The 27,414-nt window shown below is 47.3% G+C and overlaps 1 protein-coding gene across 1 annotated transcript in view; it reads right to left on the reverse strand.

The window, feature by feature from the left end:
* Window positions 1–27,414, reverse strand: part of ERBB4 (erb-b2 receptor tyrosine kinase 4) — a 535,358-nt gene that overhangs the window by 307,714 nt on the left and 200,230 nt on the right. The window contains exons 3-6 of the mRNA XM_060257067.1: window positions 26,581–26,646; window positions 15,108–15,226; window positions 5,991–6,132; window positions 2,398–2,511 (exon numbers count right to left, since the gene is read on the reverse strand). Coding sequence (XP_060113050.1) covers window positions 2,398–2,511; window positions 5,991–6,132; window positions 15,108–15,226; window positions 26,581–26,646 — 441 coding nt within the window. The remainder of the gene's footprint in view (window positions 1–2,397; window positions 2,512–5,990; window positions 6,133–15,107; window positions 15,227–26,580; window positions 26,647–27,414) is intronic.

Here is a 27,414-nt window from a genome sequence, read left to right on the forward strand (position 1 = left end):
CAGAGGCTGGATGGCCATCTGACAGCAATGAAGATCCTGTGAATTTAGGGGGATGTGTTTGTGAGTTTAAAGGGGTTCCTCAGTGGAACAGGCTTCCTCCTGGGGAGGTGGTGGGCTCTTCTTCCTTGGAGGTTTTTAAACAGAGGCTAGATGGCCATCTGACAGCAATGAAGATTCTGTGAATTTAGGGGGAGGGGTTTGTGAGTTTAGAGTGGTTCCTCAGTGGAACAGGCTTCCTCCTGGGGAGGTGGTGGGCTCTCCTTCCTTGGAGGTTTTTCAACAGGGGCTGAATGGCCATCTGACAGCAATGAAGATCCTGTGAATTTAGGGGGAGGTATTTGTGAGTTTCCTGCATTGTGCAGGGGGTTGGAGGTCCCTTCCAGCTCTATGATTCTACAAATTTATATTAAGGCCTACTCCATGAACAGGCTCAGGGTGGATCACAATGTATGCTGTTGTGGGTTAAAAAGTAACACTCTGCAGCAGGGAAATTCTGGTGGGCACAGCAACAAAAGGGCTGCCACAAAAGGGCTGGTGCAGGAGGTGGAGCCAGCATCAATATGATTGCCACAGCTTAACTCCAGTAACACAGCACTGATCCTTGTGATGTGGTGACAGCTTGTGTTCTGTTGGCTTACTGAGCATGTAATATACTTGTTGCTTTATGTTTTTTATGCTATACAATAATGATGTCAGTTCTATGCTTGGGTAAATATTCAGTTTTTTGAGTCTTGCAATAAATTGCCAACTGAACATACTGAGGGGGTGTGTTCCTCTTACAGACCCTCACTGGTCTGATTTAGCAGGGCTATTCTGATGTTCTTCACAGGGGAAGGCCTTGGCCTCTCTGCCCTGTTGTTGTCCCTCCAGAGGAACTGGGAGAGACAGGAGGCTGGACTAGATGGACCCTCGCTGATCTAATCCAGCAGGGCTCTTCTGATGTTCTCAGGGGAAGGCTCAGCCTCTCTGCCCTGTGGTTGGCCATTGAGAGGAACTGGTTGGCCCCTGTATGAGACAGGAGATTGGACTAGAGGGACCCTCACTGGTCTGACCCAACAGGGCTCTTCTGATGTTCTCAGGGGAAGGCTCAGCCTCTCTGCCCTGTGGTTGGCCGTTGAGAGGAACTGGTTGGCCCCTGTATGAGACAGGAGATTGGACTAGAGGGACCCTCACTGGTCTGACCCAACAGGGCTCTTCTGATGTTCTCAGGGGAAGGCTCAGCCTCTCTGCCCTGTGGTTGGCCGTTGAGAGGAACTGGTTGGCCCCTGTGTGAGACAGGAGATTGGACTAGAGGGACCCTCACTGGTCTGACCCAACAGGGCTCTTTTGGTGTTCTTCTCAGAGGAAGACCTCAGTCTCTCTGCCCTGTTGTTGGCCCTCCAGAGGAACTGATTGGCCTCTGTGTGAGACAGGAGGCTGGACTAGATGGACCCTCCCTGGTCTGACCCAACAGGGCTCTTCTGATGTTCTTCTCAGGGGAAGGCCTCGGCCTCTCTGCCCTGTTGCTGGCCCTCCAGAGGAACTGGGAGAGACAGGAGGCTGGACTAGATGGACCCTCACTGATCTAATCCAGCAGGGCTCTTCTGATGTTCTCAGGAGAAGGCTCAGCCTCTCTGCCCTGTGGTTGGCCCTTGAGAGGAACTGGTTGGCCCTGTGTGAGACAGGAGGCTGGACTGGATGGAACCTCACTGGTCTGTCCCAACAGGGCTCTTCTGATGTTCTTCTCAGGGGAAGGCCTCGGCCTCTTTGCCCTGTTGTTGGCCCTCTGGAGGAACTGGATAAGACAGGATGCTGGATCTTCCGTGGCTAATCAGAAGCTCTACTGGGCAAGAACCCCATCTAGTCCCATCCATTTTCTAAAAGCACTAGGTGGGCAGCAGGAAAGTTGTTAACAGGCACCATGATACCCAAGGGCACTTCCTTGTGGAACCCTAGTGCAATGAATGACACTCAAGAATACAGGAATAGTATGATACGAGTACCGTGAAATTGACTGCACGGATTTGCATTGTCCGATTGGCCTTGAGTCCCAGTGAAGAAGATGAACATATTGGATTTATATCCTGCCCTATACTGTGAATCTCTGAGTGGCTCACAGTCTCCATTATCGTCCTCCCCAACAACAGACACCCTGTGAGGTGGGTGAGACTGAGAGAGCTCTTCCAGAAGCTGCCCTTTCAAGGACAACTCTTGCGAGAGCTATGGCTTACCCAAGGCCATTCCAGCAGTTGCAAGTGGAGTAGTGGGGAATCAAACCCAGTTCTCCCAGATAAGCGTCCATGCACTTAACCACTGCACCAAATAGCACACTTAACCACTACACCAAAAAGCAGACTACAGACAACGTAAATAAAGAAATAAAAGAAACTTGCAAGACCTGAAGAAATGGCAGCCTACCTTTGGGGCAGATGTCCGTGCATGGCTTGCAAGTCTTAACGCCATTCTCTTCAACTTCCATCTTGGGGCTGGGACATGCCCGTACGCAAGAGCTGATATCAACCACAAAGTTATCTAGAAGAAGGAGAGCACAGCGATGAAAACAGTCCATCCGCAGTGGACCCTCTGAGAATTCTTTGGAACAAAGAGCTGGTGAGGGGAGCCATGCACGGCCCCTCCATCTCCGCGGCCGCCATCCTCGTCTCGTTTCGTGCATTTGTTTCAGATGCTGCATTTTCATCTTTTTAAAAAGTTTCATCTAAGCCCGTGTTTGCCTGTATCCCCGCTGCTTTTTCGGTTGCTGCTAATTTCAACGTTCTCTCAAAAGTTTTCATTTCCCTCAAGATGCTGATGCTGTAACTTTGTCTTAATGAGGTTTGTATTCTGGAATATGTTTGAAATGTTATTTTAGCTTCAAAGGAGACACAGTCACAGCCAAGCTGCTAACCAGCCACGGGATCAAATAAAAGAGGCTTTGAATTATCTCGGTCTGAAGCACATACAGACGCAAGCCTCGCGTTCCCTGTGTATGCGGCACTGAAGACAGTGGCAATTAACTTTCCAAAACAATGGCCAAAAGGGAATACAGATACTTCTTCCCCCCAAAATATGATATTTATTTCAAGAACGGATCAGTAAGATGCCACTCTAATCCCAGACATAAACTCAAGTACACACAGTTTGCCTACTTATCGACAAACCATCACAACTCTTTGTGTCAAAAAGTCACAGGGTGCTCTTATTAATAGCAAGTGGGTTGGGCAGATACGGATGAAGCACACCCAGGTTCAAATCCTACAGGATGTTGGACTGCATGGTGCGGCCAAAGCAGATGAGACAGGGCGGATTGCCGATTTCTGCAAAAGAAGCAAGGCTTTTTTTGAGCCGGAACACAGTTCCGGGTGGCTTGGGGTCGTGGGGGTGTAGCCTAATACGCAGATGAGTTCCTGCTGCTTTTTTCTACAAAAAAAACTCTGTGCGAAACACTGGTGATGTTGGGGGTGTGGCCTAATATGGAAACGATTCCTGCTGGGCTCTTTCTACAAAAAAAAAAAGCCCTGCAAGGAAGGCAAAGAAGGGAGCCGTGCCTCTCCCCATTCTGTTTTTGTGGACTTTTCTCCCAGCTGCCAGAAGAGATCTGTCTCAGGCAGGGGTTGTTTTGCACAAAAATAGGTGGTGGAGCTCATTATCGTAACTCATTAGCATATGCCGCCCCCCCCCCACACCAGCCAAAAGCATCTTGATGCAAGAAAGGAGAACCCCGGGTGAGCAAGGCCTGCTTGGGCTGGCTAGAGATCCAGCCAGCCCAAGCAGGCCTCACTCACCAGCGGCTCTCCTGGGCCTCCACCCCCCCAGTCAAAAGGGCAGCAAGCCATTCACTGCCCAAAATCACATAAGAAGTGGAGAAAGGGTGGTGTGGGCTTCTCCAGGGGTTAACGAGGGCTGCCGGGGGTGTGGCAAAGCCCCTGGTGGCTGAGTGGCTGCCCGCTCTCCTAATCCAGGGATTGTTATGCAGCTGCACCTACTAGTCAATTGGCAAGGTAGGTAGGTAGGTAGGAAGAGGGGGAACCTTCAGAAAGGTTCGGCTGTACTCCTGTGAGCTCCTGCTGAATTCATGGGCTAGTCCTGGGGACAAATAATCCTGGGTGATCAGGATGTAGCCCCAATTGTCAGGAATCTACTCAGGGGCTCCAGCCGTTTTACCATCAAATCTCATTCTTTTGCACAAAGAAGAGATGGAAGAAGCAGAGTTGATTTTTATACCCCCCCCCCCTTTTCTTTACCTTAAAGAGCCCGGTGGCACAGAGTGTTAAAGCTGCAGTACTGCAGTCCTACGCTCTGCTTACGACCTGAGTTTAATCCCAATGGAAGCTGGGTTCAGGTAGCCGGCTCCAGATTGACTCAGCCTTCCATCCTTCCGAGGTCGGTCAAATGAGTCCCCAGCTTGCTGGGGGGGGGGGAGTGTAGATGACTGGGGAAGGCAAGTGATGCAGGAGCTCATAAAGAAGACTTTTTGCTCACAAGATTCCATAGCTTAGAGGGAGGATTGAAACAGAACCAGGCAAAAGCATTTCTTTCTTTCAGGCTGAGCTGAACGGAAGGAAACACCCTTTGGATCCAGAGTCCAGACAATGGCAAAGGAAAAGCTTTACTTCTGTCCCAAAAATTAATTAACTAATTAATTAATTAATTGATTGATTAATTGATTGATTGATTAATATCCTGCCCTTCTCTCTTGGGCTTAGGGCGGCTCACAACAGATTAAGATGTAAAGGTAAAGGTAGTCCCCTGCGCAAGCACCAGTCGTTTCCGACGCTGGGGTGACGTTGCTTTCACAACGTTTTCACGGCAGACTTTTTACGGGGTGGTTTGCCATTGCTTTCCCCAGTCATCTAACTTGAACTCAGGTTGTGAGCAGAGGGCTCCGACTGCAATACTGCAGCTTTATCACTCTGGGCTCTATTAATACATACTATTAAACTGTAAACGTATTGCATATTATATATATATATATATATATATATATATATATATATATATATATATATATATATTACAATATGTTTACAGTTTCAGTCCTAAAATCCAAGATGGCGCAGCATACAGTAGTGTTGTTCAATGCTGTGGTCAAGTGGTCGCAATCCCCGTTAGTCGTTGAAAGCTAATTTAAACAATTCTGTTTTGCAGGCCCTGCGAAATTGTGGCAAGTCCCACAGGGACCTGATATTTTCAGGGAGAGCGTTCCAGAGGGCAGGGGTTGCTACCAAAAATGCTCTTGTTCTAGTGGTACCAGCCGAGCATCTTTTGGTCCAAGAATTGCAAGAAGATTTTGAGTACTTAATCTTAGTGCTTTCTGAGGTAAGCAGGTCCCTTGCCATATAGGGCTTTAAAGGTCATACGCAGCACAGGTTGAATGTGCTCCCGGAGAGGTAGCTACAATCAGTTGAAAACTCTGCTTTAGAACCCTCCCCAATTTTATGATGGAGCGTTTGATACTCCCTGTCCCACGAAGTTCCACCGACCTCCCTTAGTAGACCTTCAAAGATTAAAGCCGCTCATAATATTTTATGCGCCGTGATAAAGATGAGCCCATTCTGACTGACATTACCAGACCACACACTTGAATTGCAAGGAAAGGTCAAAGACAAAAGATAATTCCCACTTATGTTTGAGGGGAAATGAAAACGAGGCTTTGCTGAAAGGAAAGGAAATGACAGAAAGCGTTCCGCGGGCGGCACCTGCCATGATTCCAGTCAGCTATTGGAGGAGGAACTGAAATTTTGACCACTCAGACCATAATATTTAACAGATTTTTCAGCTTTCGAGAAAAAAAAGGGTGTTATTAAAATGTCAGCACCTTACAATGCCAGCTCTTAGAATAACTTGCAACTTGGTGTTATTGCCGCTGAAAGAAAGAAGCTGAATTATTACCGCGGTTGCATAATTAACTTGGCTGAACAGTGGACGCCCCTAGCAACCGTTTCTTAAAACACAGATTTGAAAGGGTTGCGCTTCACCGGGGGGGGGGGGGGGTGAGGACTCACGGCACTTACGTGGGCACTTTTTGACACAGAAAGCACCATAGGTGTATTTGCCGTTTCGGTTGGTCTCCATCTGGAAGGTGGCTGGGTTGTACACAGAGGTCTGGGGGCACTGTGTGACGCAAGCACCGCTGTCATTAAAATTCAAACAGGCCTACAAGACAAGAGGAACGGTCTGTGTCAGCACTCTGGAGGAGGGGACTGAAGTACAACAAAGCTGACCCTTCCCAAAAGCAAATCTGTTTTACTGACCAGTACAAGGCGAAAAGAACACCTCGTAAGCGGTAGGGTTCCCAGGTCCAATTCAAGTAATATCTGGGGACTCTGGGGGTGGAGCCAGGAGACATTGGGGGTGGAGCCAGGAGCAAGAGTGTGACAAGCACTACTGAACGCCATCACATTTCAAGGAACCGCACACCTTTGAAATGCCTTCCCTCCATTGAAAATAATGAAGGAGAGGGGCCCCTTCTTTGGGGGCTCACACAATTGGACCCCCTAGTCCAATCTTTTTGAAACTTGGAAGGTGTTTTGAGGAGAGGCACTGGATGCTATGCTGAAATTTGGTGGCTCCACCTCAAAAAACAGCTCCCCCAGAGCCCCAGATACCCGTGGATCAGTTCTCCATTATACCCTGTGGGAATCAGTCTCCATAATGAATAATGGAGTGCCCAGCAGACATTCCCTCCACCCGCTTTCTGATGGGCTCCAAACTGGGGGATCCTCTGCCCCCACCTGGGGATTAGCAGCCCTATTAAGCAGGGGCTTGTCACCCCTAATAAATAATAGTCAGTTGCATTTAAAGAGTCATCAAAGATTTTCATCAAGTTAAAGTAATGGCCTGGTCTGAGCAAGAGCTTCAGACACCACTTGGGGAATTTCCTAGAGATCTGGGGTAGAGCCAGGGGGTAGCATTTGGAGAGGGGGAACATTAGAGAAGCCACGTTGGGTTAGATCAGTGGCCTATCCCAGGGGTGGCCAATGGTAGCTCTCCAGAAGTTTTTTGCCTACAACTCCCATCAGCCCCAGCCATTGGCCATGCTGGCTGGGGCTGATGGGAGTTGAAGGCAAAAAAACATCTTGAGAGCTACCGTTGGCCATCCCTGTCCTATCCAATCCAAGATTCTGTGTTATACAGTGAACACAACCCAAGGCCATCAGGAGGCAAACCAGCAGAGTCAGAATTCCAGAAGCCCTCCCATTGTGGCCCCCCCAAGCACCAGGAATACAGAGCATCACTGCCCCAGACATAAGAGAAGCCATGCTGGATCAGGCCATTGGCCCATCCAGTCCAAGACTCTGTGTCACGCAGTGGCCAAAAAACCCAGGTGCCTTCAGGAGGTCCATCAGTGGGGCCAGGAAACTAGAAGCCCCCCACTATGGCCCCCCAATCACCAAGAATACAAAGCATGACTGTCCCAGAGTCAGTGTTATCTCTATACCTGGGAGACCACATGCAGCCATAAGACTCCCTGTTATCTCCCATGCTGCATAACATGCTGCATAACATCAACACGAAACCACCAGGAGAGGTCATTTGAGGATCTGGAGTGGGGTGCAACCAAGAGGCAGATGATACCCAGCTCTATTTCTCCTTAGCAGCTGTGTCTGATGGGTCTGTGGAGGTCCTGAACAGTTCTCAACGCAGGTTTTGTACCTGTTTAAAATCATGCAGCTTTCTCCTCCAGTGCACTTCTACAGTGCACATTGTCGACCCAGATAATTCTTGCATGTCTCAACACTATATGGAAGCAGGGTGCAAACTTTGGGCAGAAGAAGAAGAAGACTGCAGATTTATACCCCGCCCTTCTCTCTGAATCAGAAGAGTGGTTTACAATCCCCTCCCCTGACAAAAGACACCCTGTGAGGTAGGTGGGGCTGAGAGAGCTCTTACAGCAGCAGCCCTTTCAAGGACAACTCCTGCGATAGCTATGGCTGCCCCAAGACCATTCCAGCAGATTCTCCCAGATAAGACTCCGCACACTTAACCGCTACACCAAACTGGCTCTCTACACCAAACAACTACACCAGGAACTCTAGAGGAGTTCAAAGATGTGGCCCACGCTCCTCTTAGTAAGAAGCTTGTGCTGATCCCATCTAGATGACCAGAATACCTAACTATAACGTTCTGGTATGGTAGAAATGAAACTCAGTAATGAAATGCGGAAGAATGTAGAAAGAAAAAAACGTGTACATTCATAATGGAGTGATTAATGCACAAAAGGATAATTAAGAGACCTGCTTGAATCAACGGGGACGTCTATGGGAATCTTTCTGTTTTTGGATTGAGGTCTCACAGAAGCCTTTTAAGAGCTGAAGAGCACTTGGATTTCCAGTTTAATTCCAACGTTCATGTTCTAAATAGCTCTTCATACTCCATTGACAGGCGTTCCTTGGCTTTCAAGAACGCTTCCACAAATGAAGACATGTGGACACCCAGGGAAGGTGGGTGGAGGCGAGGGAGGGATGGAAGTCTTTTCTAGTCATTTTCACAGTGAGATATCGAAGGCTGCAGGAAACACGCATTATGTGCCAGCATTTCCTGTAATACATAATAAACTTTTTAAAAAAATACTAAATAGAACTTTATTTCTGTACCTCAATTCACTGGCTTTAACCAGTGTTGTCTTTTGTGGTACCTTTTTATTATGATAAATTGTTTGATAATTTTATAACAAATATTTTTAAATGAGAGGAAAGCTCATTTAAATATTTTTAAATGAGATATTTAAAAATCTATCTGGAATACTCAGCATGTCTTTAATGTGTGGCTGCAAGTCCTTCTTTGGTGGCAAGAGCCATGAAAGAAGAGAAGAGACTGGATTTCCCTCTAAGCTGAGTTAGTGTGAGCAAGCTCACAGTTTTTAACCCTCTGGCTCACACATTTTTGTCTTTGCTCTGGGGCCATTTTTCTTGAGCTAAGTAATTTATGCAGTAGCTCACAATTTTATTGCTAGTAACTCAAAACTTTATTCCAGCAGTTCACAAAGTAGAATTTTTGCTCACAAGACTCCGCAGCTTAGAGGGAACACATACCCTGCCCTTTACAACCCAAAGGAGTCTCAGAGCAGCTTGCAATTTCCTTTCCCTGCCCCTCCACACAACAGACACTCTGGGTGTTTTCGCACTGACCTTGATCGGCAGCGACGTCCCTCTTCACCGTGCAGGATCTGCGCGGATTTCGCACCAATTGCTGCGGAGCACCCAGAAGAGCCGCAAAGTCCCGCGGCTTTTGCGGCGCAAATGGAAACTGGTTTTTGGCGGTTTCCATTTGCGCCGCAAAAGCCGTGGGACTTTGCGGCTCTTCCGGGTGCTCCGCAGCAATTGGTGCGAAATCCGCGCAGATCCTGCGCGGTGAAGAGGGACGTCGCTGCCGATTAAGGTCAGTGCGAAAACGCCCTCTGTGTCACGTTCTCAAGGTGCAGGCAGGCAGGAGTCCAAAGCCAGTCCAAGGTCAAAGTCCAGGAAGTCAAGAAGGAGCCAAGTCACCAATGCAGAATCACAAACCAGAATCAGAAGTCAATGTCCAAAAGCCAAAAGGTCAGGGTGCCAAGGAAATCAAGCAGGTCAGGATCAGGGATCAGGAAGGAGCGCGGATGCAAGCCAGAGAATAGACTTGTTGCTTCCACAAGATTACCAGGTCCTGGGTGGGAGCTATATGGGAGTCTCAATCAGCTTGCTCCCTGGGTGGTGGTCACTCTGCTAGAACTCAGGGGTGAGAAACCTGAAGCATCGGCATGCCTCATGTCTTCGCTCTGAAAGTTCTTTCCGGAGCCTGCTTCGAACTCTTGAGATGGAAGGAAGAGAGCTTGGAGGAGATTGATCGTCAACAGCTGACACTGGTGCCTGGAGAGTGATTGATGGGCCAGCTGCTGTTTGGTCAGCTGAGGAACTGGTGTTAACCCTTCCAGCTCCTCCTCGTCAGGGCTCATGACACTCTGTGAGGTAGGTGGGGCTGAGAAAGCTTTCCCAGAACGGCTCTTGAGCAGAACAGCCTTGAGAGAACTTGCAGCTGACACAAGATCACATCAGCAGGTGTCTGTGGAGGAGTGGGAAATTGTTATGTATTGAACGGGAGTATGTAGTTCCTACTTGGCTCATTGGAGTCAGGAGAGCAGAGCTTGGGGACTGGGGAACAATGGCCAGTAGGGTCCAAACACCTACTGCCAGGGCTTCTTCTGTAGAAAAAGCCCAGCAGGAACTCATTTGCATTTTAGGTCACACCTCCGACACCAAGCCAGCTGGAACTGCGTTCCTGCCTACCCCCCGAAACCAACCACGGGCCCCCTGCCTGTTTGAATGACCCAATGGCACGTTAGCATGGGAACCAGAGTTGTATATAGGTTGGGCCTGCAGGCCCTTTCACTAGTCTTGTTGTGGTAGCCAGTTACCATGCTGCCTCTAATAAAGAGCTGTTGTCATTGTTGCCACGTCTCTTCGATGTGTTGAACCCACTATATTATAGGAATCAAACCCGGTTCTCCCATATAAGAGTCCACACACTTAACCACTACACCAAACTGCCTCTCGCTTTCAACCGCGACCAGGGTCAGGGCTTTTTCGGCCCTGGCCCCGACCTGGTGGAATCAGCTCCCTGTTGTCATGAGCCCTGATGAGGAGGAGCTGGAAGGGTTAATAGACCTGGAAGAGTTGCCAGTCAGTTCCTCAGCTGAACAAGCAGCAGCTGGCCCATCAATCACTCTCCAGGCACCAGTGTCAGCTGCTGACGATCGATCTCCTCCAAGCTCTCCTCCTCCCACCTCAAGAGTTTGAAGCAGGCTCCGGAAAGAACTTTCAGAGCAAAGACATGAGGCACGCCAAGGCTTCAGATCTCTCACCTCTGAGTTCTAGCAGAGTGACTGCCACTCAGGAAGCAGGCTGATTGAGACTCCCATATAGCTCCCACCCAGGACCTGGTAGCCTTTTGGAAGCAACATCTATTCTCTGGCTTGCATCCATGCTCCTTCTTGATCCTGACCTGCTTGATTTCCTTGGCACCCTGACCTTTTGGCTTTTGGACACTGACTTCTGATTCCCGTTTGTGATTCTGCATTGGTTACTTGGCTCCTGCTTGACTTCCTGGACGTTGACCTTGGACTGGCTTTGGACTTCTGCCTGCCTGCCTGCACCCGGAGAACGTGACACCTGTGGAGGTGCGGGCCCTTCTAGATTTGTTACCATTCTGGAGGGCCTGTAAGATGGAGCTGTTCCGCCAGGCCTATGGCTGAGGTAGGCGGACATCCTTATCCTATTACCCCATCTACATTGGCCTCCCTGCACCGATTGCCTAAAATCGGGCTGATACAGCTGATAATTTTGGACACCTAGGCTGGGGCAAGGAGGCCTTAAGTGATATGCTCACACCTTCCATGACTGAATTGCCATCCACGCTGCCTTGAACGAAATCGGAGCTGCGGCTTAGCTGTTTTTATTTTAACCTCTTAATCTATTTTAACTGTTTGATTGTTTTACTTTTTATCTGTTGGATCGCTCAATGTTAGTTTTAACCATTTACTATGTTGGAATCCACCCTGAGCCCACCATGGGAAAGGGCGGACTACAAATTAACAGAAATAAAATAAATAAATGTGAGAGACAAATGCAAGAAGTGGTTTGTCACCGTCTGCCTTGGAGTCATGACCCCTGCCTCCCATCCCCACACTAGGTAGGGCTGATCCTGCTTAGCGTCTGAGATCTGATGAGATCAGGCCAATCTAGGTCATCCAGGCCAGGGCATAGAATTCAGGGGTAGGGAACAGTGGCTCTCCAGATGTGTTTTGCCTACAACTCCCATCAGCCCCAGCCAGCATGGTCAATGGCTGGGGCTGATGGGAGTTGTAGGCAAAAAAAAAATCTGGAGAGCCACTGTTCCCTACCCCGGCATAGGTCTTTGTTTAGTAGAGCCAAAGTGATGGAGAGGTAACGTTGCTTGGTGGGACCCTCTCAGGCTGAACATTCAGGAGCCAGTGCTATTCCCTGGACTGAGGGTGGGGGGAGGTACCTAGGAGCTGTAAATTGGCACCAGGATGGCACAATACATGAAGCTCCCTTTTACTGAGTCAGAGTGTTCTCACTCCATGCTTTGGGGGGTAGTTTAGTGTTTAGAGAGAGATAAACATCCTTCTTAACAACACCCAAAAATCATAGATGTAAGGCACTGCCAGGCTTAAGAGCCAGTTTGGTGTAGTGGTAAAGTGTGTACTCTTCTGTGGGAGAACTGGGTTTGATTCCCCACTCCTCCACTCGCAGCTGCTGGAATGGCCTTGGGTCAGCCGCAGCTCTCATAGGAGTTGTCCTTGAAGGGCAGCTGCTGTAAGAGCTCTCTCAGCCCCACCCACCTCACAGGGTGTCTGTTGTGGGGGAGGAAGGGAAAGGAGACTGTAGGCCACTATGAGACTCTGTCCTTGAAAGAGCAGCTGCTGTGAGTGCCCTCTCAGCCCCACCCACCTCACAGGGTGTCTGTTGTGGGGGGAGAAGATATAGGAGATTGTAAGCCATTCTGACACTGATACAGAGAGAAGGGCGGGGTATAAATCTACGGTCTTCTTCTTCTTCTAACAGACAAACTAACTGACTAACTATACAGAGTGAATCTGGTAGAGACAAAATGGATGCCAGCCAGGTAAGAGCCTGGATAAGATTTGTTTTTGTTTTTTTAAAGGTGAATCAGTGGCTAACAACTAACAGCTAACAGCCATCCTCCTCACCCGAAAGAGATGCAGAATTGACAACAACGGGTCTTCCAAGAAAACATTACCTCACCTTGGATTAACTTCGTCTCATGCCCAGTCTCACTTCCCTCCTGCCTGCTTACCCCAGTTACCAGCACTTAACCGTATTTATACAACCTGGTCATTTCCCAGCCTGATACTCGAAGGGTCAGCAAGAAACATTAGTTCATCCCCAAGGATCTCATCAAGATTTCCTAAGACCATTTTCCATCCCTGGGAAAAGCATAGTACTGTCTTAGCAGTAGTAGGTGTGAAAAGAATCCCGGGGACCTAGTGGACCATACGCTGAACATGAGTCAACAGTGTGATGCGGTGGCTAAAAAGGCAAATGCAATTTTGGGCTGTATCAACAGAAGTCTAGTGTCCAGATCACATGATGTGATGCTATCGCTTTACTCTGCTCTGGTAAGACCTCACCTGGAGTATTGTATTCAGTTTTGGGCACCACATTTTAAGGAGGATATAGACAAGCTGGAATGGGTCCAGAGGAGGGCGACGAAGATGGTGAGGGGTCTGGAGACCAAGTCCTCTGAGGAAAGGTTGAAAGAGCTGGGGATGTTTAGCCTGGAGAGGTGGCTGAGAGGTGATAGGATCACCATCTTCAAGTACTTGAAGGACTGTCATGTAGAGGATGGTGTTGAATTGTTTTCTGTGGCCCCAGAAGGTAGGACCAGAACCAAGGGGTTGAAATTAAATCAAAAGAGTTTCCAGCTTAACCTTAGGAAGAACTTCCTGACTGTTAGAACAATTCCTCAGTGGAACAGGCTTCCTCCTTGAGAGGTGGTGGGCTCTCCTTCCTTGGAGGTTTTTAAACAGAGGCTAGATGGCCATCTGACAGTAATGAAGATCCTGTGAATTTGGGGTAGATATTTGTGGGTTTCCTGCATTGTGCAGGGGGTTGGACTAGATGACCCTGGAAGTCCTTTCCAACTCTATAATTCTATCAAGTTAGTGTTTTGGGGGCAAATACATTAGCATGCCCTCGAAGAGTATTTTGCCCTGTAACTATATACACTCTGCTGTTACAGGGTGTGTGTTTTCGGCAATATACCTACCCCCCTACTGTGTGTGGGTTCTCTTCTCTGTGAAACGCTGGCTGTTTTGCTGCCTCCACAAACCTCAGCCTTCTAGATTGGTAAATATCATATCTCCCAAAATCTCTCTCCCTTTGCTTCTCCCAGATTTCTTCTTAGTTTGTGTGTTTGTAAGTGGGTTCTGTTCGTGTGTCCTCCCCCACCCCCATTTTATTATTTTTCAATCAAACAACTCCCAGTTGGACATCTGACTGGCTTATTTTGAGAGTTCTCTAAGGGAAAGGTCCTGGTATACACTGGGGAAGATTTTTGTTAGGCACTTGTCTCCAATGGAATGGCATTGGGCCAGCCATAGCTCTCGCAGAGCTGTCCTTGAAAGGGCAGCTGCTGGGAGAGCCCTCTCAGCCCCGCCCACCTCACAGGGTGTCTGTTGTGGGGGAAGAAGATATAGGAGATTGTAAGCCGCTCTGAGACTCTGATTCAGAGAGAAGGGCGGGGTATAAATCTGCAGTCTTCTTCTTAAATTTAGGGGGTGTTAATTTCTTGCCCGTTGTTGCTTCACTCGGAGTCCTATTTAAGTGACACCAAGTTAGTGCTGAGACTGTTTTCAAGTTCATGGGCAGAACTTCCCCGCAGAGCTCTTCTGATCTCCAACTGAAACAGAACATTTGCAAGTGTGTATTTGAGTCCAATTCTTCACACATTTTAGTTCTGACATATTCCATTATCTCCCCCAACTGGGGACCCCCGAATCCCCATCTGACAGCCGCCTGCACAGGTTTCAAGCGTGATAGCAGCTTATGCTGATTATTGATTAACACAACTCAGGCGTGGCCAATCTAATTCTTTCAATAGTGTCCTCCTGGGAGAGGTGGCAAACAGAGACGCACTGGGGCGGAAGCTGTACAGAAATCAACGGGGCTCGCTTCCAGGGAAACATGCTTCATATTTTGGCAAAAAAGATCTTACATTCTCTTCTTCAAATGCATGAGGGGTGCGTGTGCATGTGCATTTTGAATCCCATTCCCTGCATCCCGTAAACGTTAATTTTTAGAAAAGTGAAAATACATTTTCACGTAAGATAAAAATCACACCAATTAGCATATAAATGGCTTCAAATCTCTGTTTGCAAATCTCATAAATGTTTTAATGGGTGGAATAAGCTGATAAGTAGCAAGGAGTGTGATGGAAAATAATGTGGTGGAAAAAAATAAGAGCGCTAAAACGTCTGGCAAATATCTTCCAGTATTGATGCGGTATAATTGAGTGCAGTTCCCCCCCCCCCCCGCCAAATCACTTGGGGGTAAAAATAAGAAGAAGCAGAGCTGCTGGCGGACCGGGAGAAACGCGAGGTGGTTGATACATACAAAGCAGTCGGTGTCCTTGGGTCCAGCGCAGCCTCCTGCACATTCTCTGTGGCAGCATTCGCTGACGGAGCGCCCGTAGCAGCGCCCATCGCATTGTTCAGCGCACACCATCTTTGTCACTGGAAGGGGTGAGAAAGCGGACAGATCAGCAGAGAAAACAGATCAGAGGTGAAGCTGGAAAGAGATGGTTAGGACCAAGACTTTTTTTTTTTTGTAGCAGGAACTCCTTTGCGTATTAGGCCACATTCCTCTGAGCCCATTAGGGGACGGCGGGATATAAATCTGATAAAATGAATAAATAAAATAAATGTAGCCAATCCTCCAAGAGTTTACAGAGCTCTTCATACAGGGCCTACTGGAAGCTCCAGGAGGATTGGCTACATCAGGGGTGCATGGCCCAGGGGTGGAATTCTAGCAGGAACTCCTTTGCATATTAGGCCACACACCTCTGATGTAGCCAATCCTCCAAGTGCTTACAGGGCTCTTAGTACAGGGCCTACTGGAAGCTCCAGGAGGATTGGCTACATCAGGGGTGTGTGGCCTCATATGCTAAGTAGTGTCTGCTACAAAAAAAAGTCCTGAGTAGGCCAGTATGAGTGCAGAATTTTAAAGAGGTGACATCTACAGGCCTATAAAGATGTATTTACTTATGTAAATAAATCAAAAAGTGAAGAAAGGTTAAAACGCTTGGGGCTCTTTAGCTTGGGGAAACGTCGACTGAGGGGTGACATGATAGAGGTTGACAAGATTATTCATGGGATGGAGAAAGCAGAGAAAGAAGTCCTTTTCTCCCTTTCTCACAATACAAGAACTCGTGGGCATTCAATGAAATTGCTGAGCAGTCAGGTTAAAACAGATAAAAGAAAGTCCTTCTTCACCCAAAGGGTGATTAACACGTGGAACTCACTGCCACAGGAGGTGGTGGTGGCTACAAGCATAGCCAGCTTCAAGAGGGGATTGGATAAAAATAGAGGTTCATCAGTGGCTATTAGCTACAGTTATATATATATATATATTGGCCACTGTGTGACACAGAGTATTGGACTGGATGGGCCATTGGCCTGATCCAACATGGCTTCCCTTATGTTCTTATGTGACACAGAGTGTTGGATTGGATGGGCCATTGGCCTGATCCAACATGGCTTCTCTTATGTTCTTATGTGACACAGAGTGTTGGACTGGATGGGCCATTAACCTTATCCAACATGGCTTCTCTTATGTGACACAGAGTGTTGGATTGGATGGGCCATTGGCCTGATTCAACATGGCTTTTCTTATGTTCTTATGTGACACAGAGGGTTGGACTGGATGGGCCATTGGCCTGATCCAACATGGCTTCTCTTATGTTCTTATGTGACACAGAGTGTTGGACTGGATGGGCCATTAACCTTATCCAACATGGCTTCTCTTATGTGACACAGAGTGTTGGATTGGATGGGCCATTGGCCTGATTCAACATGGCTTTTCTTATGTTCTTATGTGACACAGAGGGTTGGACTGGATGGGCCATTGGCCTGATCCAACATGGCTTCCCTTATGTTCTTATGTGACACAGAGTGTTGGATTGGATGGGCCATTGGCCTGATTCAACATGGCTTCTCTTATGTTCTTATGTGACACAGAGTGTTGGACTGGATGGGCCATTGGCCTTATCCAACATGGCTTCTCTTATGTTCTTATTTGTTGATAGGGTTGCCAAGTCCAATTCAAGAAATATCTGGGGACTTTGGGGGTGGAGCCAGAAGACTTTGAGGTGGAGCCAACTGGATGTCCAAGAACACTGAATGCCATTCTAAATCATATGGAATTAGCACAGCATTGTTTAAACTGTTTATTTTAATGTTTAATTTAACTGTTTTTATTGTTATTCTATTATGTTTGTGAGCTGCCTTGAGCCTGCTTCGATGGGGATATAAATCAAATCAATCAAATCAAAATGAAATCAGTGAAACCAAGATAACTAAAACTGGGCAACCAAAGGGAGGGGGAAATAAATAAAACCAGGATTGTGACCGATGGCACGCACACACACACACACACAGAGGCACACTAAGAGATGATCTGACGTGTTTATTTTTGTCATCGTTCAGGTGATGAGCTAAAATGCCCACATGCAAAACTTTTTCACTTGTGGGTTTTATTGTATATATGCATTACCATTTTATCTCGCAGGAGGGAAAGAGGTGAGCAGCCTGATGGGGAAGAAGGCAATCTGACATGAACAGAGCCTGAAATACAAACCTGAAATTCTTCAGATAGTTCTGCCTATCTCTTTAGCATCACAGAAAGCCTGCAGTTCTACCAATTTCATTTTCTCTGCACTCAGAAGCTGCAGTCTTTCACTGTGCATTCCCTGATTGCTTATATGCATAAAGATAACATTTCCTTTTTTTTCTTTTCTAAAATTGGAGTTATTTTGTCTTTGCAGTAATGGGAAAAGCATCGTAGGCTGGCTCACACTCGTCATGGTCTACGAATAAGGCAGGAAGGAAGCCCCTAGCAGAGGATACCTCAAGAAACTGAGATTTCACTTCTTCTGCTCCACCCATCTCAGCTGAATTGAGGATGGGATTCTGTTTTTTGTTTTTTTTAAGAGCAGTGTTCCCCAAACTGTGGGACAGGACCAGGGTCCCCTGGTTAGTTAGTGTGAGTTAGTGTGAGCTAGCTCACAGTTTTTTAGCCTCTGGCTCACACATTTTTGTCTTCGCTCAGAAAAAAAAACTGGCCTCAGAGCAAATTCATTTTCTCAGTAGCTCACAACTTTAATGCCAGCAGCTCATGAAGTACAAGTTTTGCTCATAAGACTCCACAGCTTAAAGAGAGTATTGGGGGGGTGCTCAATTTGGCACCCCCAGAAGGCCGGAGCCCTAGGTGGTCAACTAGTTTTCCTAGTGGCAGGGCTGGCTGGCCCTGCATTTCCCTGCAGAAAATGTCAGCTTTGGAGGTTGGACTCAGCCAATACACTCTCCAGAAACTCCTCCCTCTCCAGGCTCCGCCCCCAACCCAGTCTGGAACTTTAGGCTCCTCCCCACCCACAGCCCCACCCTCCCTGGCTCCACCCTCAGATTTCCAGAAACTTCCCAGTCCTGAGCCAGAAACCCTAAGAGGACCCTGTCCTGCAGAAATGCTGATTAAAAAATTTCTGTTTCGGAGTCCGTAAACAAAACCAAACTCAGCACCCAAACCAAACCTGGAGCATGATATTCTGTTCCATTAATTAGCTACCCTGCTATTAGAAGCACAAGGACTCTTGGCCCCTATTCATACAATATTCAGGAGTGGCGTACTCGGGTTAAACACTGCTGCGCCCTGAATTCCCAGGGTGGCTGCTGATTCAGAAATGAGCAGTCAACAACCGGGTGGCACTCTTCAAGGTAATCATTAAATGGAACCTCCTGAACTCTACATCCAATTTAAATATGATTCACTCTTCAATGATTCATTATGGTGGGGTAGGGGGGTGGGAAGGAGACTATAAAAGACAATTTTAAAAAGTGTGCAGTAAGATATTGGGAAAGTTCATGGAGAGCTAAATTTTGCTTTCGCTGATGGAAAAGGCAGCCTCGTCTTCCAGGAACACAAAGCAAAGTTTTACTGCTGATCACTGCCATTGCATGTTGAGCTTGCACATCTCTGCAAGTCCTTTGTGGGTCTACCAGCATTGGACAACACAATGGTCTGCATAAAGGATGGGGAGCAAACTGGTTTACCATAAGAGCCACAGAGAATATATGCCAGATGTTTGAGAGCCACAAGGAAGGAAGGAAGGAAGGAAGGAAGGAAGGAAGGAAGGAAGGAAGGAAGGAAGGAAGGAAGGAAGGAAGGGAGGGAGGGAGGGAGGGAGGAAGGGAGGAAGGAAGGAAGGAAGGAAGGAAGGAAGGAAGGAAGGAAGGAAGGAAGGAAGGAAGGAAGGAAGGAAGGAAGGGAGGGAGGGAGGGAGGGAGGGAGGGAGGAAGCGAGGGAGGAAGGAAGGAAGGAAGGAAGGAAGGAAGGGAGGGAGGGAGGGAGGAAGGGAGGGAGGAAGGGAGAGAGGGAGGGAGGGTGGAAGGAAGGGAGGGAGGGAGAGAGGGAGGAAAGAAAGAAGGGAGGGAGGGAGGGAGGGACTTGGTCCATAGGGTTGCAAAGAGTCGGACTTGACTGTGCAACTGAACAACAAACCTTTTTTTATGTCCAATATTTTCCAGCATCTGATAAAATACATGTTATATGAAGCTCAAGGGATTGATGCTCTTATGTTTCACATTAGCTATAGAAAGCCGGTTGTGTCAGAAAACCAAGCTAAATCCATGCTGATGCAACGTTGAAATATTGAAAGGGGAAGCGGCATCTCCACCAGCACAGAATAAGGGTTAACAGCAACTACATGTTTCAAACAGGCGTCGCTCTCTCCAAATGAAGTCTATCCAACCAATGCATATATTTTGCATAAACTTAAAATGATTGCAATCCGATTTTCTTCTGGGATATTAATGGGATACAATTCAATTATACGTGGGAGGAACTTATTTATTGTTAGTCCTGGAAGCCAGACTTGTAATTACGATACTAGAATCAATTGGCTTCAGGAATGTTTTCAGAGCCTTTGTATTAATGCTTGTACCTCTGCATTGATATTATTCATTTCTTCCTGTTTTCCAAGTACTTATATTAAGAAACAGACATCCGGGGAAGTGCGGGCAGGCTTTTGAGCGGGCAACGGCTCAGCAGCACATCTCTGTGCCTCAGGAGGATGCGGGTGGACATGGCTGCCCCGTGCCAATACTTTCCTCACTGGCCTAGCTTGAGAGAGAGTTCCATTTGTATTGTCTTTGCTGTTCGGAAAATGGGGTATTTCCTGGAGGGGAAGCACTTGAGAGAGTCGAGCGTTGCAGAAACACTGTCTTCCTCCCATTATGTCATTCCTTTGGCAAGGACCAATGCAAATATGAGCCACATTTCAACATGGCTGGCATGGTCAAGTCACTATTGTGGGGGAACCGCCATCTGAGAACAGCGCAGAAGACGACAATGACAACGATCAGGGCTTTTTTTGTAGCAGGAACTCCTTTGGATATTAGGCCACACACCCCTGATGTAGCCAATTATCCAGGGACTACAGGGCTCTTAGTATAGGGTCTACTGTTAGGCCACAGGCCCCGATGTAGCCAATCCTCCAAGAGTTTACAGGGCTCTTAGTACAGGGTCTACTGTAAGCTCCAGGGGGATTGGCTACATCAGGGGTATGTGGCCTAATAGGCAAAAGAGCTCCTGCTACAAAAAAGGCCCTGAAGACAATCATCACCATCACCACTACCATACTTAATTAATCACCCCATCCCAATTCAGGACAGTCTTGGGGTGATTTACAACACAGTTAAATGGAATTCACTGCCACAGGAGGTGGTGGCAGCTACAAGCATAGCCAGCTTCAAGAAGGGTTTAGATAAAAATATGGAGCAGAGGTCCAACAGTGGCTATTAGCCATAACTTATTGTTGGAACTCTCTGTCTGGGGCAGTGATGCTGTGTATTCTTGGTGCTGGAGGGGGAACATTGGGAGGACTTCTAGTGTCCTGGCCTCACTGGTGGACCTCCTGATGGCACCTGGTTTATTCGGTCACTGTGTGACACAGTGTTGGACTGGATGGGCTTTTGGCCTGATCCAACATGGCTTCTCTTATGTCTGGAGCAGTATGCTGTGTATTCTTGGTGTTTAGGAAGGGGGAGCCACAGTGGGAGGGCTTCTAATGTCCTGGCCCCACTGATGGACCTCCTGATGGCACCTGGGTCTTTTTGACCACTGTGTGACACAGAGTGTTGGACTGGATGGGCCATTGGCCTGATCTAACATGGCTTTTCTTACATTCTTAAAATCCATAAAATTTATATGGATTAATTTTAACAAGACACAAATTAGCTAAACTTGTAGAAACTCAGATGGTGCCCTAGCCTAGAGGAGGCGGTGGAGAGGTGATATGATCACCATTTTCAAGTACTTGAAGGGCTGTCATCTAGAGGGTGCGGAATTGTTTTCTGTGGCCCCAGAAGGTAGGACCAGAACCAATGGGCTGAAATTAAATCAAAAGAGTTTCTGGCTCAACATGAGGAAGAACTTCCTGACCGTTAGAGCGGTTCCTCAGTGGAACAGGCTTCCTCCTTGGGAGGTGGTGGGCTCTCCTTCCTTGGAGGTTTTTAAACAGAGGCTGGATGGCCATCTCACAGTGATGAAGATCCTGTGAATTTAGGGGGAGGTGTTTGTGAGTTTGGAGTGGTTCCTCAGTGGAACAGGCTTCCTCCTTGGGAGGTGGTGGACTCTCCTTCCTTGGAGGTTTTTAAACAGATGCTAGATGGCCATCTCACAGTGATGAAGATCCTGTGAATTTAGGGGGAGGTGTTTGTGAGTTTGGAGTGGTTCCTCAGTGGAACAGGCTTCCTCCTTGGGAGGTGGTGGACTCTCCTTCCTTGGAGGTTTTTAAACAGAGGCTAGATGGCCATCTGACAGCAATGAAGATCCTGTGAATTTAGGGGGAGGTGTTTGTGAGTTTAGAGTGGTTCCTCAGTGTAACAGGCTTCTTCCTTGGGAGGTGGTGGGTTCTCCTTCCTTGGAGGTTTTTCAACAGAGGCTAGATGGCCATCTGACAGCAATGAAGATCCTGTGAATTTAGGGGGAGGGGTTTGTGTGTTTAGAGTGGTTCCTCAGTGGAACAGGCTTCCTCCTCGGGAGGTGGTGGGCTCTCCTTCCTTGGAGGTTTTTAAGCAGAGGCTGGATGGCCATCTGACAGCAATGCGGATCCTGTAAATTTAGGGGGAGATAAATGTGAGTTTCCTGCATTGCGCAAGGGATGGGACTAGATGACCCTGGAGGTCCCTTCCCACTCTATGATTCTATACATTGAGCAGGAGGTTGGACTAGATGGTCTGTATGGCCCCTTCCAACTCTGTGATTCGATGAGTCTATGACACTCTTTCTCGTGAGATATTAGGATATTAGGATATAAGCCATTTTTAGGAATCATTGGACGTTCCCACTTTTAACACTCTTCATTTAATAAACTTCAAGGGGATAAAGTTGCTGATGCTAGTACAACCTATTTGGTCACCGAATTTCTGCCAAGGATATTTTGTTAGTAAATAATGTATTAATATTTTAGTCATTGCTCAAGATCATCCGATCACAGGGGCTGCGAAAAGGAAATTATGTAAGTAAGTAAGAATCTGCTATTTGCACACCATATGCTAGATATGCTCTTAAGTGCTCTTGTATTTCCTAGAAAGGAGAGCTGACAGAAAACTATAATTTATTTCCCCTTGTGTTTACTCCGTTTTGTTATTGGCCGACAGTCGCATTTACAAAAAAGTGCTCGGAATGGTGGAATAGCCTTGTTTGGTTGCACAGTTGGGTGTAATTAATCACTGTAAATGTTTCCTTTAATTCTCCATTACAGGGAATTGTAAATCTACCCAGAAAGGGGGAGGGGGGGTCAGAACGGGAAATCGCTGAAATCAATAAAAAGCCTTATGAACACGTGAAGTTATTAGTGGAATACAAGGATTTTAATTAAAGATGTCAATGTTTAGTTAAAACACCGAGCTCTTCATCATTGATCCATAGCACTGCTGGTTCAGCTTTTTCTTTGGCAATTCACCAGTTCCCCCTCCTACCTCGCTGCCCTTATTGGGTGCCCTTTTCTTTTGACGATCTTCTCTTTTTAAACAAAAACATTACTGCCCAGTTTTTAACCTCATCTGCTTTCCCACCCCACTCTCTGGACGCATACTCCCTCTGAGCTTGTGGACTCTTGTGAGCAAAAATTCTACTTTGTGAGCTACTGGCATTAACATTGTGAACTACTCAGGGGTGGAATTCTAGCAGGAGTTCCTTTGCATATCGCCCCCCCCCCCCGATGTAGCCAATCCTCCAAGAGTTTACAAGGCTCTTTTTTGTAATCTCTTGGGGGATTGGCTACATCAGGGGGGTGGGGCCTAATATGCAAAGCAGCTCCTGCTAGAATTCCACCCCTGGAGCTGCGGCATAAATCAGCTGGCTCTGGGGCCATTTTTCCTAAGCTCAGCTTGGTTGTTTTGGCCACTGTGTAACACAGATTGTTGGACTGGATGGGCCACTGGCCTGATCCAACATGGCTTCTCTTATGCTCTCGTGTCTGCGGCAGTGATGCTCTGTATTCTTGGTGCTTGGGGGGGGGCACAGTGGGAGGGCTTCTAGTGTCCTGGCCCCACTGATGGACCTCCTGATGGCACCTGGTTTTTTTTGGCCATTGTGTGACACAGAGTGTTGGATTGGATGCACCATCGGCCTGATCCAACATGGTTCTTTGTGGACAGCTGGATTTGAAAATCTCTCCTAACATGACATAAGATTTTTTTTTTTTAAGGAGACCTCCAAAATCTATGCAACTGTACAAATGGACTTGGTTCTCTCTGTACATGATCCGGCATAGTAAAATTCCATCTGTTTTCAACGAGAAGGTTAAACATGTGTCCTAGTCTCCCCCCTACTGAAATAAACAGGACTGAGATCCTTTCAGTTTGGATGGGTGAGGCCTTGTGTTTCTATTAGCAGCTTATCTAAGAAATAGAATCAATTTTTTGCAAAAAACAGAGGATCTGCAACTTGGAAGAAAGCTGAAAATGCTCTTACAGCTGCTGGAATGGCCTTGTGCCAGCCATAGCCATTGCAGGAGTTGTCCTTGAAAGGGCAGCTGCTGTGAGAGCCCTCTCAGCCCCACCCACCTCACAGGGTGTCTGTTGTGGGGGAGGAAGGTAAAGGAGATTGTGAGCCGCTCTGAGACTCTGATTCAGAGAGATGGGCAGGGTATAAATCTGCAGTCTTCTTTTTTCACCCTCCCCACCCAAGAAAAACATTGCCCAATGCATGTTAATTTAGAATGGCTGGCTAATTACGGAACGTCATAATCTGAAGTGATCTCTTTTTCAGAACACACACTGCTTATAATTCCTTATTAATTGCCCTCTTTAGTGTGCAAATTTACATATTAAATTTATGTCATCAATGAGGGAGAGATGCAGGTGGTTTTCGTGGAAATATTGAGAAAGAGAGAGAGAGAGAGAGAGAGAGAGAGAGAGAGAGAGAGAAGGAGAAGAAGATATTGGATTTATATCCCGTCCTCCACTCCGAATCTCAGAGTCTCAGAGCATCTCACAATCTCCTTTATCTTCCTCCTCACAACAGACACCCTGTGAGGTGGGTGGGGCTGAGAGGGCTCTCACAGCAGCTGCCCTTTCAAGGACAACCTCTGCCGGACCTCTGGCTGACCCAAGACCATTCCAGCAGCTGCAAGTGGAGGAGTGGGGAATTCAACCTGGTTCTCCCAGATAAGACACACACTGAACCACGACACCAAACTGGAGAGAGAGAGAGACAGAGAGAGAGAGAGTCCAAAGACAGTATTCAGTATTGGGGTGGACAGTATTCATTTCAGAAGAAAAAAACCCTCCTGCTATTTTCCTGATGTAATTTGAAATGAAAGATTAAGATCTTTCAGCTTCATCCTTCCCCCTCCCAGAAAATAATTTGGATCTGAACATTTGCGGGGGGGGGGGGGGGGGGAGTCATTAGAACATTTCCTATTCTGTGACTACACTAAAAATGCATTAACTTGCAGAAGTGCTAGCAAGAGATTTGTTTCTATACACAAAAACACGTCATTCGCTTATGGCTCTGGAGAGGCTTCCTTGCACACAGTGGGAAAGACGCGTTTCCTTTCTTAGACCTGAGACAAAAAGTAGAGGAAGGTGAATGGGGTCTCTAAACAGTACGTGATGTGATGGGGGCACATCTTCTATTTTTGAACAAGCTCAGCAAAGGCCAGATCTAGCAAGTTTTGGTGACTTCCTAAGGTACTTCTCAACAGGGCCTGCAGCAGCATTTTTTGTTGGGGGGGGGGACCAGGGGGGCACCTGGTTTGGCCCTAAACACTTTCTCTGCTTCTCAAGTAAAACAATAGCCCCCTCCCCCATTTGTCTAACTCAGTAAACCTTCCAATTCTAGGATTCTATGAACCCTAGGGCCAGCCTAAATGGTGGGAGAGACAAAGAGATGGGCTGCCAGATGTAAAAGAGGAGTTGGCTTTTGCATCCTGTTTCCACTGCCCAAAGAAGTCTCAGAATGGCTTACAATTGCTTTCTCTTCTTCTCCCCACAAAAGACACCCTGTGAGGTAGGTGCAGCTGAGAGAGCTCGGAGAGAACTGTGATGCATGTGGAGAAGGAGTGGGGAATCAAACCCAGTTCTCAGGATTAGAGTCCGCTGCTCTTAACCACGACACTACGCTGGCTGTCTTGCACCACGCTGCCTCTTGACACATGGGAGGAGAGAATCCATCAAAAGGAAGGACATTCCTACAAATAGAATTACGTGGTCCTTCAAAACTACTTATCATTACTTTTACAGGAAGAGGAGTACCCATGTAATTCCTCACCTGCACTCTGATGATGGGGCCCACCATATCCTTCCGGGCACACCAAGCTGCAGTGACTTTCTGTTAAGTACCAATGAAAAGACAACTCCTGCCTTGCTATGCAGAGGGGCTATGACTGATTCCCCACTAGCCTTGTCCCAGTCTCACGCTCTTCTTCTCCGCGGGGTTTCTGTCTGATTTCACACAAGCTGCCATGGGGCTGTGAGTCACTCATCTCTTTCCTGCGGCAAGCAGAAACTGATTTTCAGAGAATCTTGCTTGCCGCAGGAAAGAGGCAGGGCAACTCACAGCCCCGCAGCAGCTTGTGCGCCACGGAGAAGTCCGTGACAAGGCTAGTGGGAAATCGGCCTCCTCCTAACAGGCTCAGTAAACTCTGGCTCATCTCTCTCTCTCTCTCTCTCAGAATGGCTATTAGCCACAGTATATTGATGGAACTCTTTGCCTGGGGCATGTGATGCTCTGTATTCTTGTGCTTGTGGGGGGTGCACAGTGAGAGGGCTTCTAGTGTTCTGGCCCCGCTAATGGACCTCTTGATGGCACCTGGGTTTTTTTGCCACTTTGTGACACCAAGTGTTGGACTGGATGGGCCATTGGCCTGATCCAATATGGCTTCTCTTATGTTCTTATGTGACACAGAGTGTTGGACTGGATGGGCCATTGGCCTGATCCAATATGGCTTCTCTTATGTTCTTATGTGACACAGAGTGTTGGACTGGATGGGCCATTGGCCTGATCCAACAGGGCTTCTCTTATGTTCTTATGTGACACAGAGTGTTGGACTGGATGGGCCATTGGCCTGATCCAACATGGCTTCTCTTATGTTCTTATGTGACACAGAGTGTTGGACTAGAGGGGCCACTGGCCTGATCCAACAGGGCTTCTCTTATGTGACACAGAGTGTTGGACTGGATGGGCCATTGGCCTGATCCAACATGGCTTCTCTTATGTTCTCTCTCTCTCTCTCTCTTTTTCTCTCTCTCTCTCACACACACACCCTGCTGATTTAGATCCAACTTCCAGAATCTTAGATACTTACAGATCTGGCACTCATCCGCGGAAGGTCCCCAACATCGGTTTCCACAGGATTTGTGACACCGGCCACCTTCAGGGGGAAAAAGAAACAAAATCAAAGGGTAATGGAGACACTAATGCTGTGTGCCACTTTAAGCTTCTTCCTGCCATGACACCATAAAGGAAATCACAACTGCACCTTTATGAACTTTGTATCTTATCGCAATGGACAGGCTGAAAATAAAAAGGCTCTGTGGATGCAGTGGGCATTATTTAGCGAGATATTTAATGAATCTCCATCCTAGGGTGCTGGTTCTATATATTTTGCCATAAATACATAAATCGGGTTTTCCCCCTCCGGGGCATCCCATAATTTTGGTTCTAATTCAGTTCTTGAACCTTTGTCTAAATATGTAGATTTTTTCCCTCCAGCCATTTGTTTTGAACATGAAGTTGCCTGTTAAGGACACTAAGCATTTTATAAGAAGCTTGGTTGAGGGCTTACAGATATCCCGAAATTGGGTTTGATCACCATGGATGTGGCATCCTTTTGCACAATCATACCGCATGAGGGAGCATGTAGAGTAGTAGATAAATATTTAGAAAAAAAGATTAGGACCGATTTTGCACTCAGCTTACCCCACGGTCACGTTTCTCTTCTCTGTGCAGCATCCGTCAGATTTCCCACTGTCTGCACCAGAGTTACAGGAAGTGTTGCGGCTTTCGCACAGTGAACGGAAACTGGTTTTTAGTGGTTTCCATTTGCTGTGCAAGAGCCGTGACGCTTCCTGTAACTCTGGTGCAGATAGTGGGAAATCTGACGGACGCTGCGCAGAGAAGAGAAACGTGACCGCGGGGT

This window comes from Heteronotia binoei, chromosome 16, assembly GCF_032191835.1.
Source record: "Heteronotia binoei isolate CCM8104 ecotype False Entrance Well chromosome 16, APGP_CSIRO_Hbin_v1, whole genome shotgun sequence".
NCBI classification, from domain to species: Eukaryota; Metazoa; Chordata; class Lepidosauria; order Squamata; family Gekkonidae; genus Heteronotia; species Heteronotia binoei.